This window comes from Hippocampus guttulatus, chromosome 1 (assembly GCF_054856545.1).
Source record: "Hippocampus guttulatus isolate MCC_2025c chromosome 1, RoL_Hgut_1.0, whole genome shotgun sequence".
Lineage (NCBI taxonomy): Eukaryota > Metazoa > Chordata > Actinopteri > Syngnathiformes > Syngnathidae > Hippocampus > Hippocampus guttulatus.
The window spans coordinates 29841934-29865395 of NC_141261.1; the positions used below are offsets into that span (position 1 = coordinate 29841934).

Genomic DNA, 23462 nt, shown 5'->3' on the forward strand with positions numbered 1-23462 from the left:
GTTGTTACGTGTCTTTTACAAACCTTGTCCCAGTAGCACATCAGGTCCTGGATCTCAACAGCAGAATCTTGCTTCTCGGCATGCGGCAGAGGAGTGCTGGTCTTTGTCATCTCCTCCAGCAACAAGAACTCCTGCAACAAAATGGGCAAAGGTATGCACATCTTTGATGCATTAAAAACACAAATTGCTAACGAATGATTGGCTACTGTTTTGTGGCTGCAACATTTGGAAGTTCTCACGTGATCAATTGAAATTCAGCGATAAGAGGCAGGCAGCACAGCCTGTCACAAAAATTCTATCAAATCCCATAAATGGGGGGTCAATAGTTGAAACGCCGACATAATTATGCAGTGACGGACCTGGATCCTCTGAATACTGACACGGCTCTCATAGAGTTTCTCTATGGCGCTGGGAAAGAAGAGCGTGACAGTGAGGCGCACTGCTGTGTACAGTGACACAGTCACAAAGACTCGGCTGGCTGAGATTTTATTTCCCAACAGGACATAGAGGGTGAAGGTGATGAAGACGATGATCTTGCTGGCACAGAAGAAGGAGGACATGTTGAGGCCGCGCAAATACGAGCTCATCATGATCTGGTAGATCTCCTTCCTACAGAGAATGGAGGAATATGATACTGGTGATAATGATGATGGTAATGAGGAGGAGAAACACAGAAATTAAAAGCCACATGACTCAGATTGACAGGGGAAATGCACTAATGAGACTTTATCGCTGAACATTTTATTAGGCACATCTGCACAAACCTTTTTTTATTGGTGGGAGGGGCAGCGGGGTTATGCAACCTCCGTGTAATATCCGGCCTACAGTTTGTGAGGTATCAAATTCCAACTATCTGATCCAATTTTTTTCTAATATGTATCCTATCGAGAGACAAGGCTAAGATGGATCCTATCCAGGCTGATTTTGTGAAAAAGCCACACTGGACTGATTTTCATTTGGAGGCATATACAGACTGTACAGATGTGTCTAATGTTGTGGCTGAGTACACAAATGGATATGTTTCAAAACCAGACACACTGTCACTTTTGTTGTGGTGAAGATGACATCATAGTTCTACAATAAAGCGTCTTGCACGGATCTCACAAGTCATTTCGAGATGCTTTGTCATTCAACAACCCAGGCTGTGACAGAACATAAACTTCACCTTCTGACATCCGAGACCAAAGCAGCAAATGGTTTCTCCCAGGCATACATCTTGATGATCCTAATTCCAGACACCACCTCATTCATTATACGGATCCTGCTGTCAGTAAGAATGGCCGTCCTACTCCTGCGGATGAGGGTGAGTAGTTACTGAAAAGAGGTCAAATTAAAGACCTTGAAATTCACAGATTTAGATATAAAACCGTTGCAATTCTGAAGATACAGTGCAGCTGGAGAATACACACAGCAGTTTACTTTTTCCACATTTTGAGTTACAGCCCCATCCCAAAATGGAATAAATTCATTTGTTTCCTGAAAAATTCTACAGATCGTAATGACAATCTGAAAATGTTTTTTTTTCTTTAAAAAAAAACAAAATTAAGGTTTTGGAATGGCCAAGTCAAAGTCCGGATTTGAATCCAATTGAGATGCTTTGGTGTAAACTTAACGAGCAGTTCATGCTAGAAACCCCTCCAATATGGCTGAGTTGAAGCAATTCTGCAAAGAAAAGTGTGCCAAAAGTCCTCCACAGCCATGTGAAAGACTCATCAACAATTATCGCAAACGCTTGATTTTAGTTCTTGCTGCCAAGGGTGGCACAACCCATGAGTAGGTTCAGGGGGCAATTACTTTTTCACATGGGGTCAGGTAGGTTTGGATTTTGTGTGTGCGTGTTTGTGTGTGTGTGTGTGTGTGTGTGTGTGTGTGTGTGTGTAGCACAGTCACATGGCAGCTTTCTATTTGCTGTAGCAGGGACATCGGGTTTAATGAGAGTGTTAACAGAGCAACCATAACCTTTAAATCATTCTGAAATCTATTAAAATGTCAAAGAAAAAAAAACAGCACAACTATCACAACATTGATCCGTCCATGCTGACACAATTTGCATAACAAAACATGTACGGAACTAGAAGCAGATTTTCTCCATAAATGTGCATACCTTGAGGAAAGTTTGTAAGAAGGGTGCTTCGTAACTTGTGGTTCTGCTCTGCTATTTTACTCATACTACTCTAACTACTCGTGTTGCTCAATACTGGGTTTTCCTGGCTTCTCTTGGAGGAATCGGAGTCAAGAATTGCTGAAATACTACCTGAACTTGGAAAACAGCCTCCCAAACAGGGTCTGCGTGGGCATTAGGAACATGAGGACCACCATGCCTGCCAGGCAAGATGGCCCAATCTCCAGCCACAAGAGCCCCACCACAGCTGCAGCCTGGAGGGGCCCCACCCACAGGAAGTGCAGGAAGACTGTCAGCTGGTGCAGAGATCACGGGAAAAGGCAGATGAAGATGCAAATGTCATCACAAGCTAACGCCGGCTGAAAACATTCCTTGAACTCAAACCAAATAATCAGAACCTTTAAGGCTTCAATGCTTGTACACATCACAGTACATGTCCATCCATACATAGATGGCAGGTGACCATATTGTGACAGAGTAGACCCCACAACATTTTCGAGTCCAAAAACTCCTTTCATGCCGCACAGGATTTCCTGTTGGTGTCTACAAACACGGACAACCTGATTAGGAAAGGACAGAGCCGACTCTTCCTACTCAGGAAACTGAGGTCTTTTGGGGTTCAGGGGTCGCTCCTTAAGACTTTCTATAACTCGGTGGTGGCCTCGGCCATCCATTATGGCATTGTCTGCTGGTCAGGCAGCATCTCAGCCCGGGACAGAAAGAGACTGGAGCGACTGGTCAGGAAGGCCAGTTCTGTCCTGGGTTGCTCCCTTGACACTCTGGAGGAGGTGGGCAACAGAAGGATGCTAACTAAGCTAAAAGCTATGATGGACAGTCCCTCCCACCCTCTCCAGCCCGCCCTGACAGCACTAGGTAGCTCCTTCAGCCAGAGACTGTTACACCCGCGCTGCAAGAAGGAGAGATACAGACGCTCGTTCCTACCAACTGCTGTCAGGCTGCTGAATAAAAAATAGCAACAATAATATTTAATAATTGAATGATGTGGAAAACAACTGTAAATAGCACTGCGATTTATCCATTTTGTATTTATATTGCACTTAATTGGACGGTGTTTGTTTGTTTTTTCTTCTTCTTTCTGCCTACATTCTTGCTGCTGGAGGCTGTAAATTTCCCCAGTGTGGGACTAATAAAGGATATCTTATCTTATCTTATCTTACTGTGTAGCTTACATCATCAAACTTGTTGACATCATTGGAAAGCAGGTTGACAATCTGACCTGTCGTGGTCTTTCCCATTGCAGAATAGCTGAGACACAAAGCCTAGTTTTGAAAAACAAATTCAGTTCAGCAATAAATAAATAAAAATAAAAAATAAAAAATTGAATCAAATATGCCCAATGTAAGCAAAGTGGGACAGTTCATTTTTGCGAAATCTGTGTCAACTACACAAAGTCAAAGTTTACACATACTTTGTCATGCTACTGAATAAGAAATCGTGCCCAAACAAACATATGTGACAAGAGTGTATGTAAATAGTGTGGCAAAGGACACAGAGGAGGTGCCTTCAGATTAGTTTGGTCTATCTTGATGACATGTGGGTGTTTATTACAAGAAGACGTAACACAGTGAATCGTGCCCCGCTTCAAGTACTCTTAACATTGTGGTGGAATATCACGAATAGTGTGCCAAAATTGAGACATTTCACAAGTTTCAATAGGCAAGGAAAGCAGCTTTATTTTTATAGCAGATTTCATACTACTTCAGGCAACTCAGTGTGCTTCACACACTAATAATGAACATGTCTGTGACAGAACTTGGCAGCACTTCATGTGCGCACTTCAACAATCAGCACGGGATTTCTTCTCTCATTAAAAACTTGGGTCAAGTGCTCCCAGGCCTGCCTACCTTTTTGTAGATCATGTGACACATGGCCACTCTGATTTTCATGCCAACTCGCTGGACATTGAAGAAGTAGAGGTGGTGCAACAGATTGAGACCGATGGTGAAGATTGAAAGGCCGGCTGCGTAGCCGAGGGTCTCGTTCAGGGCCGCTTTATTGTGCGGGTCATAATCCTCAAAGTAGCGGATTATATACCCCAGAAGGACTGGTTGGATCACCTTTATCACCTCCTGATATTGAAGAGGAAGAGGCAATTTCTTGTAAAACAGTGACTCACTCTTAGTTCAGTGTGTGACAGGATGCTCTGATTCTAATCAGTGGTTCTAACATTTCTACACACATATGAATGTGAATGTTTTAGTTGCTCGATGCAAACTCCGAAACTGACCTCAACAAGGGTGAACAATCCCAACACTGAATAGATCTTCCAAAAACACCTGATGATGACTCTTGAAAGTTTTGGATTCCGCAATTCTTTGGTGGCCACCTGGACCTCATGATCCCAATATCTGTGAAAGAAAAAGTATTGGAAGAGTCAAATCGAATGATTTATCTGGCTGCAAAGGGTCAAGTGGTCCCATGATCTCCTCAAACTCAGATCGCCTCCAGCAAAAATGCAAACAAAGCCCATGAATGGGATTAAAAGAATTGGAGACACAACCATATTCGGAATACGATCAACGAATGACGCAAGAAGCATGGCCCCACACTGTAACTAAACAAAATCTTTTCACCACAAATGGCAAAGAACTCTTTCTGTTTACTCAAGAGTTTCTTCAAACTGACTGATGCATGGTACCCCATTTTTCAGAGGTCCTCAGATAGTCATACTGTTCCTGTACAGTACTGTGAAAAACTTGAACTGCCATTCCGGTTCTAAAGGTGTCATATATGCTTTTCTTAATTTCCTCCAATTTGCTTAGAGAGAAGGCCGCAGTGCAGATGGCGCTGGTCCCTGTTAGAGTGTATTATAAAATATGCAAGAATGCAAAGAACCTATGCCTGAATGTTGTGAGCAGATTTAGCTCTACTTTTGACATTGCCCATCCTCATCTGTTGGTACAAACCCAATTCAGATGAAGTTGGGACGTTCTGTTTAGCATAATAGCATAATCCGCAAAAGACATTCAACCTATACCGTATTGGCCCGAATATAAGACGGTGTTTTTTGCATTGAAAAAAGACTGAAAAAGTGGGGGTCGTCTTTTATTCGGGGTCTAGACCTTATACCCCTTCACGACGCTAGATGGCGCCAGATATCATTGAAGCGAATGCTGAACTTGACTCCCCAGGCCAAAGCGAACCCCTGTCACAAAGAATACAAATAAAAATAGCGGTAGCATGAAGAAGAAACATAAAAAATAGCGGTAAGAAAGAAAAGAGAAGAAAATAATCGAAGAGATAACAGAACATGGAGAAACGTAGTGACAATCTGGAGAAAAGTGGGTCGAAGATCGGCCAGGTTAACCGGCAGATGAGGAGACGTTATGATGTAATTTACATTTCAAAAACCAGAAGCCATTCATTTACGAATGTGATTGCACTTTGGTTTATATATTTAAATGTTCAGATATTAAGATTTGAATGTCAAGTCAAGTCAAATTGTAAGTCACAAGTCAATGTATTTATAGAGCACTTTCAAACAGCCATCGCTGCATACAAAGTGCTGTACATGGAACAATTTAACATCTACAATAAACAGTAAAACAAATCGGTAATAAAGACGGTAGAAAGCACCAAACAGTAAAACCAAGAACAAATCTAAGTCATGAGGCAAAACAACATGCTCTTTCTCTCAAATATATTGTTATAATCATTTGTTTCAGATGTACTGTAATTATTTTCTGTATAAAAATTAATTTGGTGTTCAAAAAGTATTTTTTCAAACTTGAAAAACAGGGGGTCGTCTTACAATCAGGGCCGTCTTCTTTTCGGGCCAATACGGTATTTAATTGAATATGCTACACAGACCAAATATTTAATGGTCAGATCGATAAACTTTACTGTTGTTAGCAACTAATCATGACCCTTACATTTTTTTAGCTGAAACAAATTCACAAAAGCGGGGAGAAGTGGCAAAAAAACGGAGAAAGTTGAGGAATGCTCATCAAACACCTGTTTGGAACATCCTACAGGTGAACAGGCTAAGCGCTGGGTGCCATGATTGGGTCGAAAAAGCTCTTTTTCCCCACAATTTTTCTTGGGAAACGAGTATTTCAAGAAACTTACCAATGTTCAACTGCTCTTCATTAAAGAATGGTAAAAAGGTTGAAATGCACTTTTTTACTGATGGAAGAAGAGGTTGAATGCTTTTTTTTGGTAGGTTCCACGCTTATATAGCGGCAGAACTCCATTTTCTGTAGCCCTTCAAAAATTAGTCAAATGGCCAAAAATGGCAGGCACCAGTTCTGCCAATTTGAGAACAAGGGATGGCAACAAATGAGTTAATGCTCCTCCGGGCAAATACACCAAAGGCGTTCCAAATCTGTCTGCATGTAGACTGCACGCAGTAGGCGGAGCGCGCTTCAGGCTCAACCCTGCCGGTACAAATTTAAAAAATAAATACCCCAGTCTGGATGCGTACTTTGGCATGTTAACGGCCACCTAACTTAACTAGCTCTGTTTGCTTTTTCAAGGACTGCTTACCAGTCAGCTCGCTGCCACAAACAGGCGCTCATGACACACTCAACATTTGCACACCCACGTCTATTTTCAGTGTGGAATCAGAAATACTGTTGTAAAACACAAGATGACAAGATGTGTATGGCCGATTGGGTCTTCAACCAAGGCGGATGTGTGTGTTGCGGGTTGACCACTTGGATCACTCGCGTCACATGAACAGACAGATGCTTGTGATTGAACATTTGTCTAAATATCGTTTCTAACACACAACTTTCGTGGTTGAATCGGATTGACGGGATAATGACATTGAATATTGACACCTCTTGGGTTATATTCAAATACCGTCAGTCAGTTCACAAAGACATGAAAAAGTCCTCGCAGTAAATGTTAATAGTTACAAATATCGAAATAATGTGGCCTTTCTATCAATCTATAAAATCTGACAAATATAAGGGTGTGGATGGGATGATGGGGGTGAAATCACGATGCAATGGTCCATCGAGTCACGTGTTGTACGAATCCAATTCCAGTGAAAATAGGACGTTGTTTTTGCAAATACAATGATTTACAAATCATTCATTCATTCATTCATGCACTTTCCAAACCGCTTTCTCCTCACTCGGGTCGCGGGGGATGCTGGAGCCTATCCCAGCTGTCTTTGGGCAGTCGGCAGGAGACACCCTGAACCGATTGCCAGCCAATTGCAGGGCACACAGTAATGAACAACCAGTCGCGCTCACACCCACACCTACGGACAATTTGGAGTGTTCAATCAGCCTGCCATGCATGTTTTTGGAATGTGAGAGGAAACCGGAGGACCCGGAGAAAACCCACGCAAGCACGGGGAGAACATGCAAACGTCACACAGGGAGGCCGGAGCTGGAATTGCACCGTGAAGTTGACGTGCTAACCACTCGACTACCGGGCCGCCCATTTGCAAATCATGTTCAACCTATATTTAATTGAATACACACCCAAGACAAGATGTTTAATGTTCAAATTGATCAGGGTTATGTCTACCACTGTGTCACATCACCTTGGATAAATGGCTTTTGCTTTGCAGAGTAGAGTTTTAAGCTGCACATACGGATGTAATGCCAAACTGTATTTACTTGTTTCCTGAAGTGTTCCTGAGCCTGTGGGACGTTCCAAAGAGGTGTTTGATGAGTATTCCTCAACTGTCTCAGTCTTTTCTGCCACCTCTGCCAGATTTTTTGGAACAAGTGTAGCCATAAAATTCTAATTTACTGATTGTTTGTCAAAAACAATAAAGTTAATCAGTTTAAGTCCTGGATATAAATAAAAAATGTCTGTACTGTGTAAAAAAACGTAAAATGTTTCTTTGTGTGTGTTGAACTTTTCTAAAGTGTTTAAAAAAGTTTTTTTTTGTTTTGTTAACAAAAAGTAACAACGTTTTGTTATTGAAAGCATTCTAATTAGTAGCTTTATCGTGTTTTGTTCAAATTGCATGTTCTCCCTGTTGTCTGTATGGGTTTTCTCCGGGCACTGCGGTTTGCACCCACATTCCAAAAACATGCATGGTAGGTTAATGGTAAGGCAGCTGGGATAGGCTCCAGCACACTCACGACCCTGGTGAGGATAAGCGGATTAGAAAAAGGATGGATGTGTTCAACACCACTGACGGCTATGATGACAACGCTTTCAGCTAAATGAATACCTGAACATTCAGATTTGTTTCATACAGTTCCAATATAATACCTCATTAACTTGTACAAGTATGGCTCAAGATGTGAATAGTCCTGTCATAACCATGGGTGTATATCATCCACATTATCAGCTACTGCACAGACAAGACAACACACTTGATTCCACATTGGAAATGCAGCAGCATGCCATGAAATGGCTGGGAAATCTCCTTTTGCGCAGCCTCCAAAACACTGGCAGTTCCCAGTCTTAACTAACATGCTGGGGAATTGGCATTAAAAACATTATGCTGCCGGACTGCGCTATTTTATCACCAACAGATTTCGTGGTTTACATGTCCCAGTTCAAATTGGATTCCATGGCAGCACAGTGGTTACTGAAACACTTCCATCATTGAAACAAAAATATTGAAACAGTAACAACTAATGTTTTCAATTCATGAGAAGGCATCCCGCTGGCATTGGGCCAAAACCTCCCTTAGTCAAAAGTTAATCAACTTCATGTTTTTTCATAAGTCGATACTATTGGTTGACCTCCACATGGGTATGTTTTTTTTTTTGTTTTGTTAATTTATTGACCAATATAAAGTGTTAAAAATGGCTTGCTCTCTTCGAATTTCATTCCTGGAGATACAATGTGGTGGTCGACTGGTTAGCGCTTAGGCTTCACAGTGCAGAGGTGCAGGGTTCAATTCCGGCTTTCCTGTGTGGAGTTTACATGTTCTCCCCGTGCCTGCGTGGGTTTTCCCCAAATACTCCGGTTTCCTCCCAAATTCCAAATACATGCGTGGCAGGTTAATGGAACACTCGAAATTGTCCCTAGATGTCAGTGTGAGCATGGATGGTTCGTCTATGTGTGCCCTGCGATTGGCTGGCAACCAGTTTACCCTGCCTCCTGCCCGAAGACAGCTGTGATAGGCTCCAGCACGCCCCCGCGACCCTTGTGCGGATAAGTTTGTTTGTTTGTTTGGTTTGTTTATTGAACATAAAACATATACAGTAATAATTTGACAGAAAATAAGGTAGATAAAATAGTAAAAGAAAGAAATCAGTCTTCATTCAACACAGTTATTATGTTCAAGGGAGTAGGAAGAAGTAAAAAACGTATCTAGTCCTACCCCGTTATGTGTTTATATCTAATAAATCATTTTTATATCAATCAGAAAAGAAAAAAAGTAAGAAGAAAGAAGTCTCCATTAAGGCTCATACTTTACCCTTAACCGTGATATTTTTACAACTTTTGGTTTGTATCGGGATTATATACATCCACACCCTGGCACTCTTGTGTCAATTTTCTCTTGTATTCATAATGGATATTTCAATACCTTTCTCTATTTATCAACTTAGTTCTGATTTATCATTATATTTAATAAGTAAGTGGGTCAGAAAATGGATGGACGGATGGAAGATACAATGTGAATGGCTCAACAAATACGGATGTTTTTGCTTTCTGAAAAATGATGGTTTGGGAAATACAAGCTTTTCCTATTCTCTGTAAAATGTAAAAAGGAGTGCTGGGACTATGAGTGAGTCATTAACCAGGTGTTGTTCTTAAGTTGTGAATTTGTCTTGTAGTGAAACATCCCAACTTGCACTCTGTACTTGCACACTCATGTTATAAATCTTTAACCAACTTTAACGAGGGTTGTTACCGTGTATTGGCTTTAACAGTGCCATTACGGAGAGAAACATCATGCAAAATCTCTAAAACCCTTGTTTGGTAATTAGAGAGGGTGAGCCTCTCTCTGTTTTGCACCATGGACATGTTTCATGCGTTGAATTTCAATCACAAATGAGATGGGAATAACATTTTAAATTTTTAAAAAAAGTACGTGCCGCCAGCTCACAATTTTGCCATGTGGATACAAAGATGTGGGCACAGCACAGTTTAACGCAAATTACAGCCCGCTGTCCCTTTTATTTATTTTTTTCGTCCAGGTCCAATTTGTAAACATATCGCATAAATGATCCTCTGTTTTAAAGACGTTTAAAACAGATTGCTTTTTTTGACTCTCCATGTAGAGATGTGATTCAGCTACTGCAACTGCAAAGGATGATTTATTCGAGTGCGCAGGTGTCAAACTCAAGGCCCAGAGGACAAATCTGGCCCACCGCATTATTTTATGTCGCTCATGGAGGCAAGTCATGTGCCTTGAGTTCATGTTTTTTTTGCCAAAGCACCAAAATTGCTGATTGTCTTCAATTTTAATACCGTTTAGATATTAGATATTTAGATAGGCAAGCATTTCTTCTTACCAATCACACTTTTAAAATAAACTGTTGAATCAACAAAATGTTCTGGAGTCTGATTTCAAAAATTTGTTATACATCAATTTGTTGTGTATATGTAATATTATGAGGTAATCATGCATTTAGATGGGTTCATAGTCATAACGGATCGCAGGGAGGAAACCAAAACTACAATGTGGCTCGTGACAAAAATGAGTTTGACACCTTAGTTCTAGAGGGAGACACACACTAACTATATGATGTATTACCAATAACCGAAAAAGATGCAATCCATCCATCCATCCATTTTCCGAACCGCTTGATCCTCACTAGGGTCGCGGGGGGTGCTGGAGCCTATCCCAGCCGTCTCCGGGCAGTAGGCGGGGGACACCCTGAATCAGTTGCCAGCCAATCGCAGGGCACACAGAGACGAACAACCATCCACGCCCACACTCACACCTAGGGACAATTTAGAGCATCCAATCAGCCTGCCATGCATGTTTTCGGAATGTGGGAGGAAACCGGAGCACCCGGAGAAAACCCACGCAGGCCCGGGGAGAACATGCAAACTCCACACAGGGAGGCCGGAGCTGGAATCGAACCCGGTACCTCTGCACTGTGAAGCCGACGTGCTAACCACTGGACTACCGGGCCGCCAAGATGCAATCTATTTAAAAAATAAACTGAATGGATGGAATGATGGATGCATATAAGATATTTTAAAAAAATTACTGGAGACCAGTTCAGGGTGTCGTCTGCCTTTCGCCTGAAGTGAGCTGGGATAGGCTCCAGCACTTTGCAATGATGAACAGGATTAGCAGTGTTGAAAATGGATGGATGGATTAATTTAATTGCCTCATGCATTGCTTTTTGTGAATTGAATAAATTACATTTGAAGAATGATTTGATTTTTGTGTTGGCGGCACAAAGAAGAAAGGTTTGGACACCCCTAGTCAGTGTCTCAAGATCCTGTGACTGAAATCATTCAAATATAAAATCAGCGAACAGGGTATTGGCCCACCATGTGATGTGAACATTTAAATCAAAGATTTTGAGCAAGATGTTTTATGGAGTTAGATGTAGTTTCTCAGAACCAACATCCTTATAGTATTCTTTGAGCACAAAGCAGTTGTGATTGTACCTTTGCAACTGCTGTCCCAGCATCTCTGAGCTGTCCTCCTCCAGCACCGGGTAAATGTCATCCTCCTCAAGCTTGCGCTTGTATCCAGCGCGGAAGAGGGGATTGAGCCACCTGACGAGCAAGACAAAAGGAGGGAAAAAATAGTCATAACTCATTCAATTCTAGACCCCCCCCCCCTTTTTTTTTTACCGTAAGTCTTGGGAAAATTGAAAATAAATAAGTATCTGGGGTTGGACGTGTGGAGTGTGGGGAAAATAGTCATAACACTGTAACTATACAACTGAACGAAACCGTAATTTCATGAATGTTATAGGTGTCAAGTGACAATGGCCCTGCTTCGCGTCTGTGCACTTGAAAGGGCTAAGAACTTGGATTCGAGGACCAAACACATGTCAAACCACAGACCGAACCTCATTTCAGTCCAGTACTGTATTTCATATTTTTTAGGGCACAAAGTCGTCATCCAAACCTAAGTGACGTCACGTTCGGGTGCCAACCTGTACGAGTATCGATTACATAAAAGGCTTATAAAGTCAACACATAAATGTTAAATAAAGAAAAAAAGCACACTGCTATTTAGTTATACTGGCTGCTTAGGTTTATCTTCCGGGATGTCTCACCAGAAAATTAACTTGGAGAGGAGATTCGCCGACGCTGCCGGATTCGTCTTGGCATCTTTTTTGACATTTTCCATCGTATTGGACCCCAAAACAGCTGTCACGACGACTTCCTCGCCCTTAGAAAAACACCTAAAGACCACGTCGATGCATGTTACGCGAGGTTAGTAGTTCGCAACGTGTGTTACGTATGGTACACAGCCGCAAGTCACGTTCTCACATCATTACGGTAAAAAAAAAAGAAAAAAAGATTCGTCTTGACTCCTCCCACCTGCCACCTGATTGGTGGGAAGTAACGGTCAACCTCTTGGCAAGTCTTTCTCTCTGCTTGCAGAGCACTGGCATAAACGGTCGCTCAAAAAGGCAGTTTTGAAGGCATAAATGTCGTCAAGTTACAGCGTACATTTAGTTAGTTTAGTTAGTACATTTTACAAAGGAGACGCGAGAACATGAGCATTTCTCTACAAATGGCATTTTCTTCTTTCACTGTACAGCTGTTGTATTAGAATCCACTATCATTTTCATGTTTGGCTTAAAGTCATTGAGGGTCACTTTCAAATGTGGCCATGACAACAGACGCCTGTTTATTTCCCCCAAATCGTCTTTTTTTCCGAAGAAATTTTTTGATTATACGTGTTTTTAGTGTGCAAAAGAACAAACCTAATAAAAACAGACTCATGTTCTATTTATACCAAAAAAAAAAAAAATCAGTTGGATTTACATTGGGACAAACAAAGTACGTATAGACAGTTCATGCTTCACCAATATAACTGATTTCATTTTCTGCAATATTAATTTTGGTGAAACATGATTTTAAAGTGTGCAATTGATGTCCATACTTTATGTAAATCCAACAAACTTTTTTTCCCAGTGTACTGCTTATCCTCATAGCCTTGTGGACAAAACACGACTGTACACTGACGTTTTAACATGTTCACCTTGTGCTTGCAGACTTCCATGTTATCCTTCTCAATTTTAACAGGAGGTGAGATGATACTCCAGGTCAGAAGCATTCAAATGTGACAGAGGAAACCTGGCACAACAGATGCTCCTCATTTCTGTCAACAAGAATGACAATTCCCCCATTCGGAATATAGCACATCTGAAAATGTGTCTTCTGATCCATTTTGCATTTGGGCTGTGGTGACTGTCCTGGCAGGCAGCAAACATAGTGGTCACAAAACAAACTTGAATCTGACCAAATTGATGATTACAAATTTGATAATGAACCAATGAAATTAAACTCAGGCATTGCATTTGAATTGCGGTTTAAGAGAATTATATTTTTTAAAAAAACACGAAACAGGGCTGGACAAAAAGAAAAATTTAAAATTAAATAATTTGACCATAAGGCAGTGCTTCTCAATTCTTTTCCATCACCACCTCCAGCACAGGAAGAAAAAAAATATTTCACCCCACCCCAACTTTCATCCCGCAACTTCAGTAAAATTAGTATAATTTGTCTAGAAATTTATAAGTACAGCTTCGCATGTCACTATATCCTATTAGCATTAAAAATACTGAAAAAGAAGAAAGCAATGTTGACAACTTAAAGATTAACTTCAACATGTTTTTTTTTTGTCATATATGTGGTGCGGATCCAAACATAGGGAAGTAGTGAGGAGATGCTGGGTTGCGCTCAAAAATAACTTGTTTGTTGTTGTTGTTTATTGAACATAAAACATATACAGTAATAATTTGACAGAAAATAAGGTAGATAAAATAGTAAAAAGAAAGAAATCAGTCTTCATTCAACACAGTTATTATGTTCAAGGGAGTAGGAAGAAGTAAAAAACGTATCTAGTAATCTTCATTTAAAGAAAACAAAAATATAAATTAGATACTGAGGCAATCAAAAATACTGTCAACAGAAGTCCAAAATCACAATGTTCAATGCAAGGGTGCCCACATTTTTTTGACCTAAGATCTACTTTTCGATCAACCAATCTCCCACGATCGACCCGTGACCGCGCACGAGCATTCGCACGCACTTGCACACGCACTTGCACACGCATGCCATAATGAGAAACAGCCATAATGGCCCCTAAGATGAACGAAACAGAAAAATAAAGTAGACACAAGAGTTGATGAGTTTGTGAAAAGGAAATCACTGCCGACCTTTGTCGAGACCTGACGCGTGGGACACACTTTTGCAGCATGTTAACAATTGTAGCTCATGTGTACCATTTTAAAATGCTTCTCTTGGCATTCCAAATTCCCATTCTTTGCCAATGCTAACGATAAAATGCAAATGAGACAAACACTGAATGAGAATAATGAAATAATAACAATAAAAGATGTAGCGCAACAGCTCGGATCGCAAGCTGCAATTGCAATTGCTGGGCGCTAAAAAAATAAAATAAAAAATACATCGATGCAGGTCACGCACCAGGTTAAAGGTGACCTGCTTTATTTTACTCTATTTTTTAAATACTTTTTGTCAAAGTGAGACTGATATCCTCAAATGAGGGTAGTTCGAGCGTGGGTTTTTTTTCTCCCCCTCTCCCTCCCTTGTTTCTTTCTGACTTTCGGGTTGAGTGAACGCTGGCGCGTTTTGACTGCCGCTGCTCAACCCGTATTGTTTTGTGTTTTTTGTTATTGTAAAGTGTCCTTGGGTGTCTTGAAAGGCGCTTATAAATAAAATGTATTATTATTATTATTATTTTTATTATAGGATGATTAGTTTGCAGTGTGCATTAACACAGAAAAGTATGTTCCTAACATGCACAGAGATACACAAATGTTTGTTTGTTTGTTTTTTTTAATCAAAAACGAGGAAGTCAGGCTTAATAGCTAGAATATGCATGTTTTGCAGTGCGCAGCTTTTCAAAGCGGAGATGGAACCATGATACGACAACTCTCAGCTCCTGCTTTGAGCTAATAGTCCCTGTACACACTCTGACAATGGCAGCACCACTGCCACTTACTGTTGTAATAGTCGTAATATAAGCGCAATTGCATTTACTTTTGTGTGTCAAAAAACAAACAAAAACAGCATGTTCTTCAGCATCACATGCCCCACTATTTGAGAAGAACTGCCTTGGGGCAGCATGGACGAGGGCTTTAATGTTCTGGGGGAGCTTAGCTACATTTAGCACTGGGTGTCTTGAACCTGTGCAGAGTATATTGAAATCTCAAGACTATCATGGTTTTCTAAAGAGAAACGTGCTGCCCAGTGTCAGGAAGCTTAGTCTCAGTCGCAGTTCATGGGTTCTGCATTGGGATAAACAACCCAAAACACACAGCTAAAAACACCCAAGAAAGGCAAAGAGTTAAGCATTGGACTTTTCCGAAGTAGGTCCATCCATGAGCACTGATCTAAATCACTGATCTAAATTGGAGCACTGATCTAAATCCAATCTGTGGAAAGAGTTGAAACCTGCTTTCTGGACAAAGCACCCAACAAACCAGAGGTAGCTCGAGATGTTTGCTTATGAGGACTTAGTCGGCCAAAATACCTGCTGAGGGGTGAAGTTTAGTCTCACTGAGTGTTAGGAAATCCTGCGAATGCAGTGATAGCATCAAAGGTTGTGCAAACAAAAATATTAAGTTTGGCGGAGACATCATTGAGGCCTTTCGTGAACCTTTTTCAACCTTCTGTCGAAGCCCAATTGAAAAACAAGGTTGGATTTTCGTTACATTTTTATTTATTTTTACATTTGTCACATTATTTCTGTGACCTCTGCTGGTTTTTATTTCTTTCAACACATTTGTCCAGGTGTGTAGCTGACACCATTTATAGTTCAACAAACAAGCTGTGTTTGCACATACTAATGCAGGTCTCTTCCATCCTGTTCCTCAAAGGCCGCTGTCCTACCTGTGTTCTATCTCTCCCTGCTGCAACACACCAGATTTCAATGTTCAGATCATCAGCAAGGTCTGCAGGAGCTGCATAACGATCCTTTTGACTCTCTCTCAGGCAGGACAGTGGCCAGGAATGAAGTCTCCTGCACTAATGTGTCCAAACATTTATGAAGGTGGGAACCATCAAGAGTTGAAGTGAAAAATTAAACGAGTTACACGGAGGCTGCCAAAGAGCTGCGGGTTAGCCACAAATTCCGTAGGTGAATCCATTTTCTAAGACCTCGTTTGGGCGTGTGTTCCGTGTAGCTCAAATTGTTGGTTGATGGGCTGGCAACAGACAAGCACTGTTAAAAACCTTGGTTGCAAATGTTACCTCCCTAACAAGGCTCAGTGTATTTGTGCTTCTAACTTAAGAATCCACTTAATCTGAAACACAGAAAAGACACATTCAGACGCTCTTCAGAAGACAACAGGTTTTAATCTTCTCCTACAGTACTATATAGGGGGATCCAAAATGATTGCAACCCACGTGCGTGTCAATTCTACAGGTGATACTAGAATTGCTTCATATATAGCTATATTTTTTTACACAAATGAATCTGATCTGAGAACAATTCAGTCCTGAAAGTTTGAGCTTTTTAGACCATGTGGTGTAGCTTTTATGTCCTTCCAAAATTCAAAATTCGTCATTGTCCACGTCGAAATATGGTCAAGCGGTATTGTAAAATAGAAAATGAAGGAAAAGTGGCAAAAGCAAAGAGAGGAAAGAAAGATGCTATCATAGGATACAGAGGAAGGTTGGTGAAATGAGCACAGCTAAGTGCTGAAATCATGTCAAGGGTAAGGTTTGGGCTCACGGGCTTGAACAGTACATTGCTTAGGATGGCTAAGCATGAATCGGGAGAATGTGGCTGTGGGGAATTAGAAACGGTGAACATGTCTTATTCAGGCGTGAAAGGTATCAGGTCGAGACGAGAGCTTTGATTATCTGACATTGTTCAGTGTAAAGTTGTTGTAGTCGAGACATTCTGAGGATTAGCCCACGCAGGAAAGAATATAAGATGCTTTTGCAGTGTTTAAGGCAAATAGGTATACTTCGTAGCATATAGTTGTTTGTTTTTCTTTTTCTCTTCCTTCCCTATTGGGCTGAGTGAAATTAGGACACATGCTGATGTTACTTGTTTAAGTACCTGCAGAGAGTGAGTAACCCGTTTGTTCCAGACTTTTGTTTCACTGCAGTTTCTCCTGGTGAATATTCTCCAGAGAGCCAGCTCCCTCTGCCTCCACTGCCTGCATCCTGAATTTCCCCCGCTGCCTTTTTGAATAAACCATCAGCTTTTTTTATTTTAACCACCTGTCTCTGCCTTTTACGGTCCAAACAACACAACTTCAACTATATGATTGCGCCTCCAAATCTACTTCTTGTTGTTGTGAGAGAGTCCCTGACAGAATCAACATCCCCTTCAGGTTTAGAGCTCGGGTTTTGAACAGTTGCTTTGTCCTGAATTGCTTGACCCGTTTGTAAATTGCTGTTTTAACAGTAAGTAACGACCGAAATTGATCTTCTGAAATTTTGCCTGTGTAGATTGACCTGACTTGCTCTGAAAATACAGTACATATCAACGCAAAAGGTTCTCCAAGTCCATCCATCCATCCATTTTCCGAACCGCTTGATCCTCACTAGGGTCGCGGGGGGTGCTGGAGCCTATCCCAGCCGTCTTCGGGCAGTAGGCGGGGGACACCCTGAATCAGTCGCCAGCCAATCGCAGGGCACACAGAGACGAACAACCATCCACGCCCACACTCACACCTAGGGACAATTTAGAGCGTCCAATCAGCCTGACATGCATGTTTCTGGAATGTGGGAGGAAACCGGAGCACCCGGAGAAAACCCACGCAGGCCCGGGGAGAACATGCAAACTCCACACAGGGAGGCCGGAGCTGGAATCGAACCCGGTACCTCTGCACTGTGAAGCCGACGTGCTAACCACTGGACTACCGGGCCGCCCCGGTTCTCCAAGTCATTTTCAGAAATAAAAACAATTGAATTCATTTGAAGGTTCCTTTTATCCCTTTCTTTGAAATCTGACACATTAAATAAATAGCATTATTAACAATTTTATCAATGATAATATATGTTGAAATCATTTGGGGTCACCTTTTATGCATTGATTTATTTATCCAGGTAAGGCAATTGAAGTCACATTCTCATTTGCAATGTAAAACAAGCAGCCTAAATAGCCTAAATGTTAACAGATACACATAAACAGATTGGGCTGGAGTTTCGACTACAATGGTCGGTAAAAATTCCTCGTTCTTCCATTTTCTAATTATTCCAATTTATATACCATACAGTAACTGTGGGTTGATGTCATGTGGTGAACTGTAGGACCAACATGACATTCCTTACTTTTTTAAGGGTCATGTTTAATTAAAAAAATTTAAACATGACTCTAAACTTCAGCCAAACATTTTTTTTTTTAAAGTTTAAAAAGTACTAGTGTGTGAATCTGACAGCCTCCGTACATGTACAGGCAAAATAAGGCCAGACACTTTCACAATTTAAAGGTGTCAAGTGCCGTTGACACCTTGCCTGCCAGAATGACTCAGCAAATTCCCGACTTCCCCCTATCCTTATTTGCTCTCTTATGCATGTGCTTAAAACAGGTACACATTAACCCTAAAGCCTGGTCTGGCCAAAAACGTCACAGTCGGTAGGAGAATTCATAGCAGTGTCAGGAAGCATGTTTCCGACTTGACATTTGATTTGAGTGACTTTAAGTAATGGGTAAGATGTCTGTCACCATTTCTTGCCACATAGTCTATTCTAATACATACTAATAATAGTGTTTACTGACAATTAGACATTAAATACTTCCCTCTTCATTGTGCTCTTAATCTTGACCTCCTTTCACACTACCTGCTGTCGTAGGATCTACTTTATGGCAAATCCTGTTACCCATGGTAAGCTATTATCTCATAATAGGAGACTCGAGTCTGGAGACAAATCATTCTGGGAAAGGAACTCGAGAGAAAAAGCCAGATGGGGATTATCAAAAGCGGTTGAGCACAAATTGGTCATAATCATCAATACACAGCCCTGTGAGTGGTTTCCTTTTGGTCCCTTTGTGATCACAGTCCTGTTCTCATTTCATCTTAAGCAAAAGACGAGCGACTATGTTGTTCATTTCCAAACATGGTTAATTGACACAGAACAGAATGATGCAAATCATGATAAGATATGACATGCAGAAGGAAGAAGAAAAAGCCCAGTAATCTTTTTGTGTTCACAGATTAAATAAAGCGAACAACTCGTGACTTGGGAGAAAACATGTGACAGACTTCAAGGGGAGGTAGTGAGGGTGGGGGGTGGGGGGGTACATCTTTGGTTGCAACGCCAACAATGCTCACATGCTCTGTGTAAGAAACGTCTGAGGGAGCCTCGGTTGTGGTTGATCACATTTCAGTGGTCAGCATGAATGAGTGCTGTGCAGAACCCGAACACCCCTCAGCTAAAAAAAAAGGAAATCCCCCCAGATGTTTGTATGGCGACAAGAGGGTTGTTATACTTCTCATTTTTTAAAGGCAGAGCCGGCTCTTCCTGCTTAGAAAACCGAGGTCTTTTGGAGTTAAGGGGTCACTCCTTAAGACCTTCTATGACTCTGTGTTGGCCTCAGCCATTCATTATTGCATCGACATCGACGGCAGCATCTCAGCCCGGGACAGAGAGAGACTGGACCGGCTGGTCAGGAGGGCCAGCTCTGTCCTGGGCTGCTCCCTAGACACTCTGGAGGAGGTGGGCAACAGGAGGATGCTAGCCAAGCTAAAAGCTATGATGGACAGACCCTCCCACCCCCTCCAGGCCACCCTGTCAGCACTGGGCAGCTCCTTCAGCCAGAGACTGATAAACCCGCGCTGCAAGAAGGAGAGGTACCGCCGCTCGTTCCTGCCGACTGCTGTCAGGCTATTGAATAGACAGAAGTGAAAACCCGGACTCAGCCCCACTCACCCATTTTTAATATGCTTATATTCATATTTTGTCATTTCGATTCATTAAAATACTTTTTGTTCTTCTCCTTCTCCTTTTCATAATGTCGCTCCTGTATTTTGGGAATTTCTCCATTGTGAGACAAGTAAAGGTTTTCTCATCTTAATTTTCGGACTTGTTATCAACAACAAACTACTGCTAAACTGGATTAACCAGTGACCTTGGCAGTGATGTGGTGTTTTGACAAGACCATAGTATGCAGAATTACAATTATCTGCCTTTCACTGACAGTCAGCTGGGATAGAGGCACAAAATATATCCACAACACAGGTTACGAAAACCTTTCCTCTCCCCAATTCCAGAAACAGAAATGGCTAAAGAAATGTGAAATAATATAAGGTAACAAATACATCCATCCATTATCTGAACCACGTTATCCTCCTCATGAGTGTCGCGGGTGTGCTGGAGCCTATTCCAGCTGTCCTCAGGCAGGGGCGTAGGGTACACCCTCAACTGGTTGCCAGACAATTGCAGGACACACATAGACAAACAATTATTTGTGCTCAAAATCATACCTAAAGACATTTTAGACCATTCAATTAAACTACCATGCATGTTTTTGGAATGTGGGAGGGAACTGCGGCTCCCGGAGAAAACGCACGCAGGCACAGGGAGAACATGCAAACTCCACACAGGAAGGCCGGAGCCCGGAATCAAACCCATGACCTCTGCACTGTGAGGCGGACGTGCTAACCAGTCGATCACCGTGCCGCCACAGCAGATACATGACGCATATTTTTTATTATAACCACCTATCATCCTGTACAAACATTTTGCACCGCTGATCCTGTTTTCACTGAGAACTGGAGCATATAGTATATCCCAGCTCACTTCAGGAAAAAGGGAGACCACATTACTACACCCTTGGTTTGGTCACCGATCAATCTCTGATATTACACCTGAGACTGTAGCAGAATTGAGTTAAAGTTACAATGTGTATCAGACTCCATTAAAGGGCAAGTACAGTACGTGAGCTCCAAGCAACTGCGATGCCATTTTCAGTCAACAACAAGTTGCAAAATGGGATGGATTCAAATGGGTGGATTTTGTCACTCACTGCATGTTCCACAAATGCAATATTATTCAGGACACCCCCTTTAAAATGTTAGCAAAGGTCATTGACTGCTCCTACTGAGTCCCTTTCATTTAAAGTTTATTGGACGGGGAATTTCCGCTTGCTTTATTTGTTGGCACCACGACTTCAGCTAATGAGCACCTTTCTGCTGCAACCCACTTGGAATTTCTTGTCCTAGAATGCCAGAAAACTTTTATGGCCTCGTCGAATTAGGTCAAGTGGGTTCAGAAGCAGGTTTCAAGTGTGGAATAAAACACAGTACACAATATCCAAACTTGAAATGCCAAGGGTAACTCACTTCATGTACATTTTTTATGAGCTCAACCTTTAAGTGGCTTACCACCTTTGGGGGGTTAGAAATGCATCCATACTTAGAGAAGATGCAATCGGAATAAGATTTTTTTTTTGATATAAACCCCAATTGCAAAGAAGTTTGGACATTGTGAAAAAGATAAATGAAAACAGAACACAATTATTTGCAAGTACTTTTCAACCTATACACAATGTAATACACTGCAAATACAAAAGCTTTCATTTTGAAAAATATCAACTTGAGTTTTTTTTTAATAGCTACTCTCATTTTGAATCTGAAGCCTGAAAAACATTCGAAAAACAATAACTTTCATCAATTTGACTGTTAAAGGCAAAGTTTACAGTCTGGAAGCTGCTCACAAAATTTGAATAGAACCAGTGAAAGAGAGGTTCATGGCTGGTGAGGCTCTACTCCTCTGGAGTCAGATGTAAAAATATGAACCCAAACGAAAAGATTATCCTATGTTTAAATTTTGCCCTTCATTGAAACATATATTTTTAATAAGGTCAAAGTTGAATTCTGGAATATTTGTGTGCAAAGCTTTTAATTACGCTTCTATCATTTCCAAATGTTCAACAATGTGATGCAAAAAAACTAAAGAATAGTTATTATAAGGTCAAGTTCATTGTTTTTTTGTTTTTTTGCAAAGCTCTCTTTTAACAGAAAAAAAAGCATTTGCTCGTCCCTTTATATTCAATATGTTATGAAAGCCCCAATTATAAAATCATCTACGTGTCTTGTTTCATAAATGCATTTCTTTTATTTTTCGAACAAACCAATCTGAGTCAAAATCGTTAAAGAATTCAAGTTACAAAAAAATTTCCTGGAGTCGGCAAGTCCACAAACAGCCAAAGGCTTGCTCTTTTGGTTTATGTATGATCTATGGGCTTCTTCTATGGATTGCGGCAATGCCACATGCTAGCAGAGGCAAGGTATTTTCTGAGCATACAGGTAATATAAATGGACTATCAATAGACCACTCAGAGATATACAGTACCTTAAGAGCAAATGAAAAATGGCATTTTTACCAATGAAATGTGTCTTTAGTGCTTCTCCCAGACTTACTGCTACCATTGTATGCCACACACAGTGGCATCTTCACCACAGAGAAAGAAAACAATGTGAAAACGTCACAGAGAAATAAAATGTATTCAAGTTAGGCGAGTGAAGCGTGTTACAACTTAAAATGGCTTCACTTCTCCCGACGGCAAGTAATTGTTAATCCATTCCTTTATATATGTCGGTGGCCTCAACGTGCAATTAAACTAGAGAGTGTCAAAATATTTCACATACATTCATTACATGTATTGGACAGACTTTTGAATGTCAGCATGTGCAGTCCATAAAAAAAAAAACTTTTATTGGCAGAAGAGAGAAACATTAACACCTCTCGTGTGTGTGCGTGCGTGTGTGTGTGCGTGTGTGTGCATGTGTGCGTGTGTGTGCGTGTGTGTGTGCGTGTGTGTGCGTGTGTGTGCATGTGTGTGTGTGTGTGTGTGCGTGTGTCCACGCAATTAATTTATGTGTGGTAACTGGAGGCACGGAACCGCAAGGCTTCACTTTACTTCCTGCCCATGTATTTGAATAGAAAATAAGCACATTCAGCTATTTTAATTAAGAAATAATTGCCAATTACTGGACCATATATGGGCGGCCCGGTCGTCCAGTGGTTCGTGCGTCGACTTCATAGTGCAAAGGTGCAGGGTTCGATTCCGGCTCTGGCCTCCCGGTGTGAAATTTGCATCTACTTCCTGGGCCTGCATGGGTTTTCTCCGGGTATTCCGGTTTCCTCCCACATTCCAAAAACATGCATGGCAGGTTAATGGAACACTCTAAATTGTCCCTAAGTGTGAGTGTGTGTGCGTGGATGGTTTTTGTTCTGTGTGTGCTCTGCGATTGTCTGGCTAATGGTTCAGGGTGTACCCCACCTACTGCTCCAAGACAGCTGGGTTAGGCTCCAGCATCCC

General features: G+C 41.3%; 1 protein-coding gene across 2 annotated transcripts in view; it reads right to left on the reverse strand.

The window, feature by feature from the left end:
- Positions 1–12490, reverse strand: part of abcc4 (ATP binding cassette subfamily C member 4 (PEL blood group)) — a 35965-nt gene extending 23475 nt beyond the window's left edge. Inside the window, exons 1-9 of one of the 2 annotated variants that reach the window (XM_086125509.1) lie at positions 12259–12490; positions 11639–11749; positions 4371–4491; positions 3988–4212; positions 3313–3402; positions 2255–2418; positions 1166–1291; positions 360–609; positions 24–131 (exon numbers count right to left, since the gene is read on the reverse strand). In XM_086125509.1, coding sequence (XP_085981635.1) covers positions 24–131; positions 360–609; positions 1166–1291; positions 2255–2418; positions 3313–3402; positions 3988–4212; positions 4371–4491; positions 11639–11749; positions 12259–12332 — 1269 coding nt within the window. In that variant the 5' untranslated portion in view covers positions 12333–12490. Of the gene's footprint in view, positions 1–23; positions 132–359; positions 610–1165; positions 1292–2254; positions 2419–2520; positions 3281–3312; positions 3403–3987; positions 4213–4370; positions 4492–11638; positions 11750–12258 lie in introns of those variants that run through there. The other variant, XM_086125520.1, reaches the window with a different exon arrangement.
- Positions 12491–23462: the final 10972 nt, after the last annotated feature.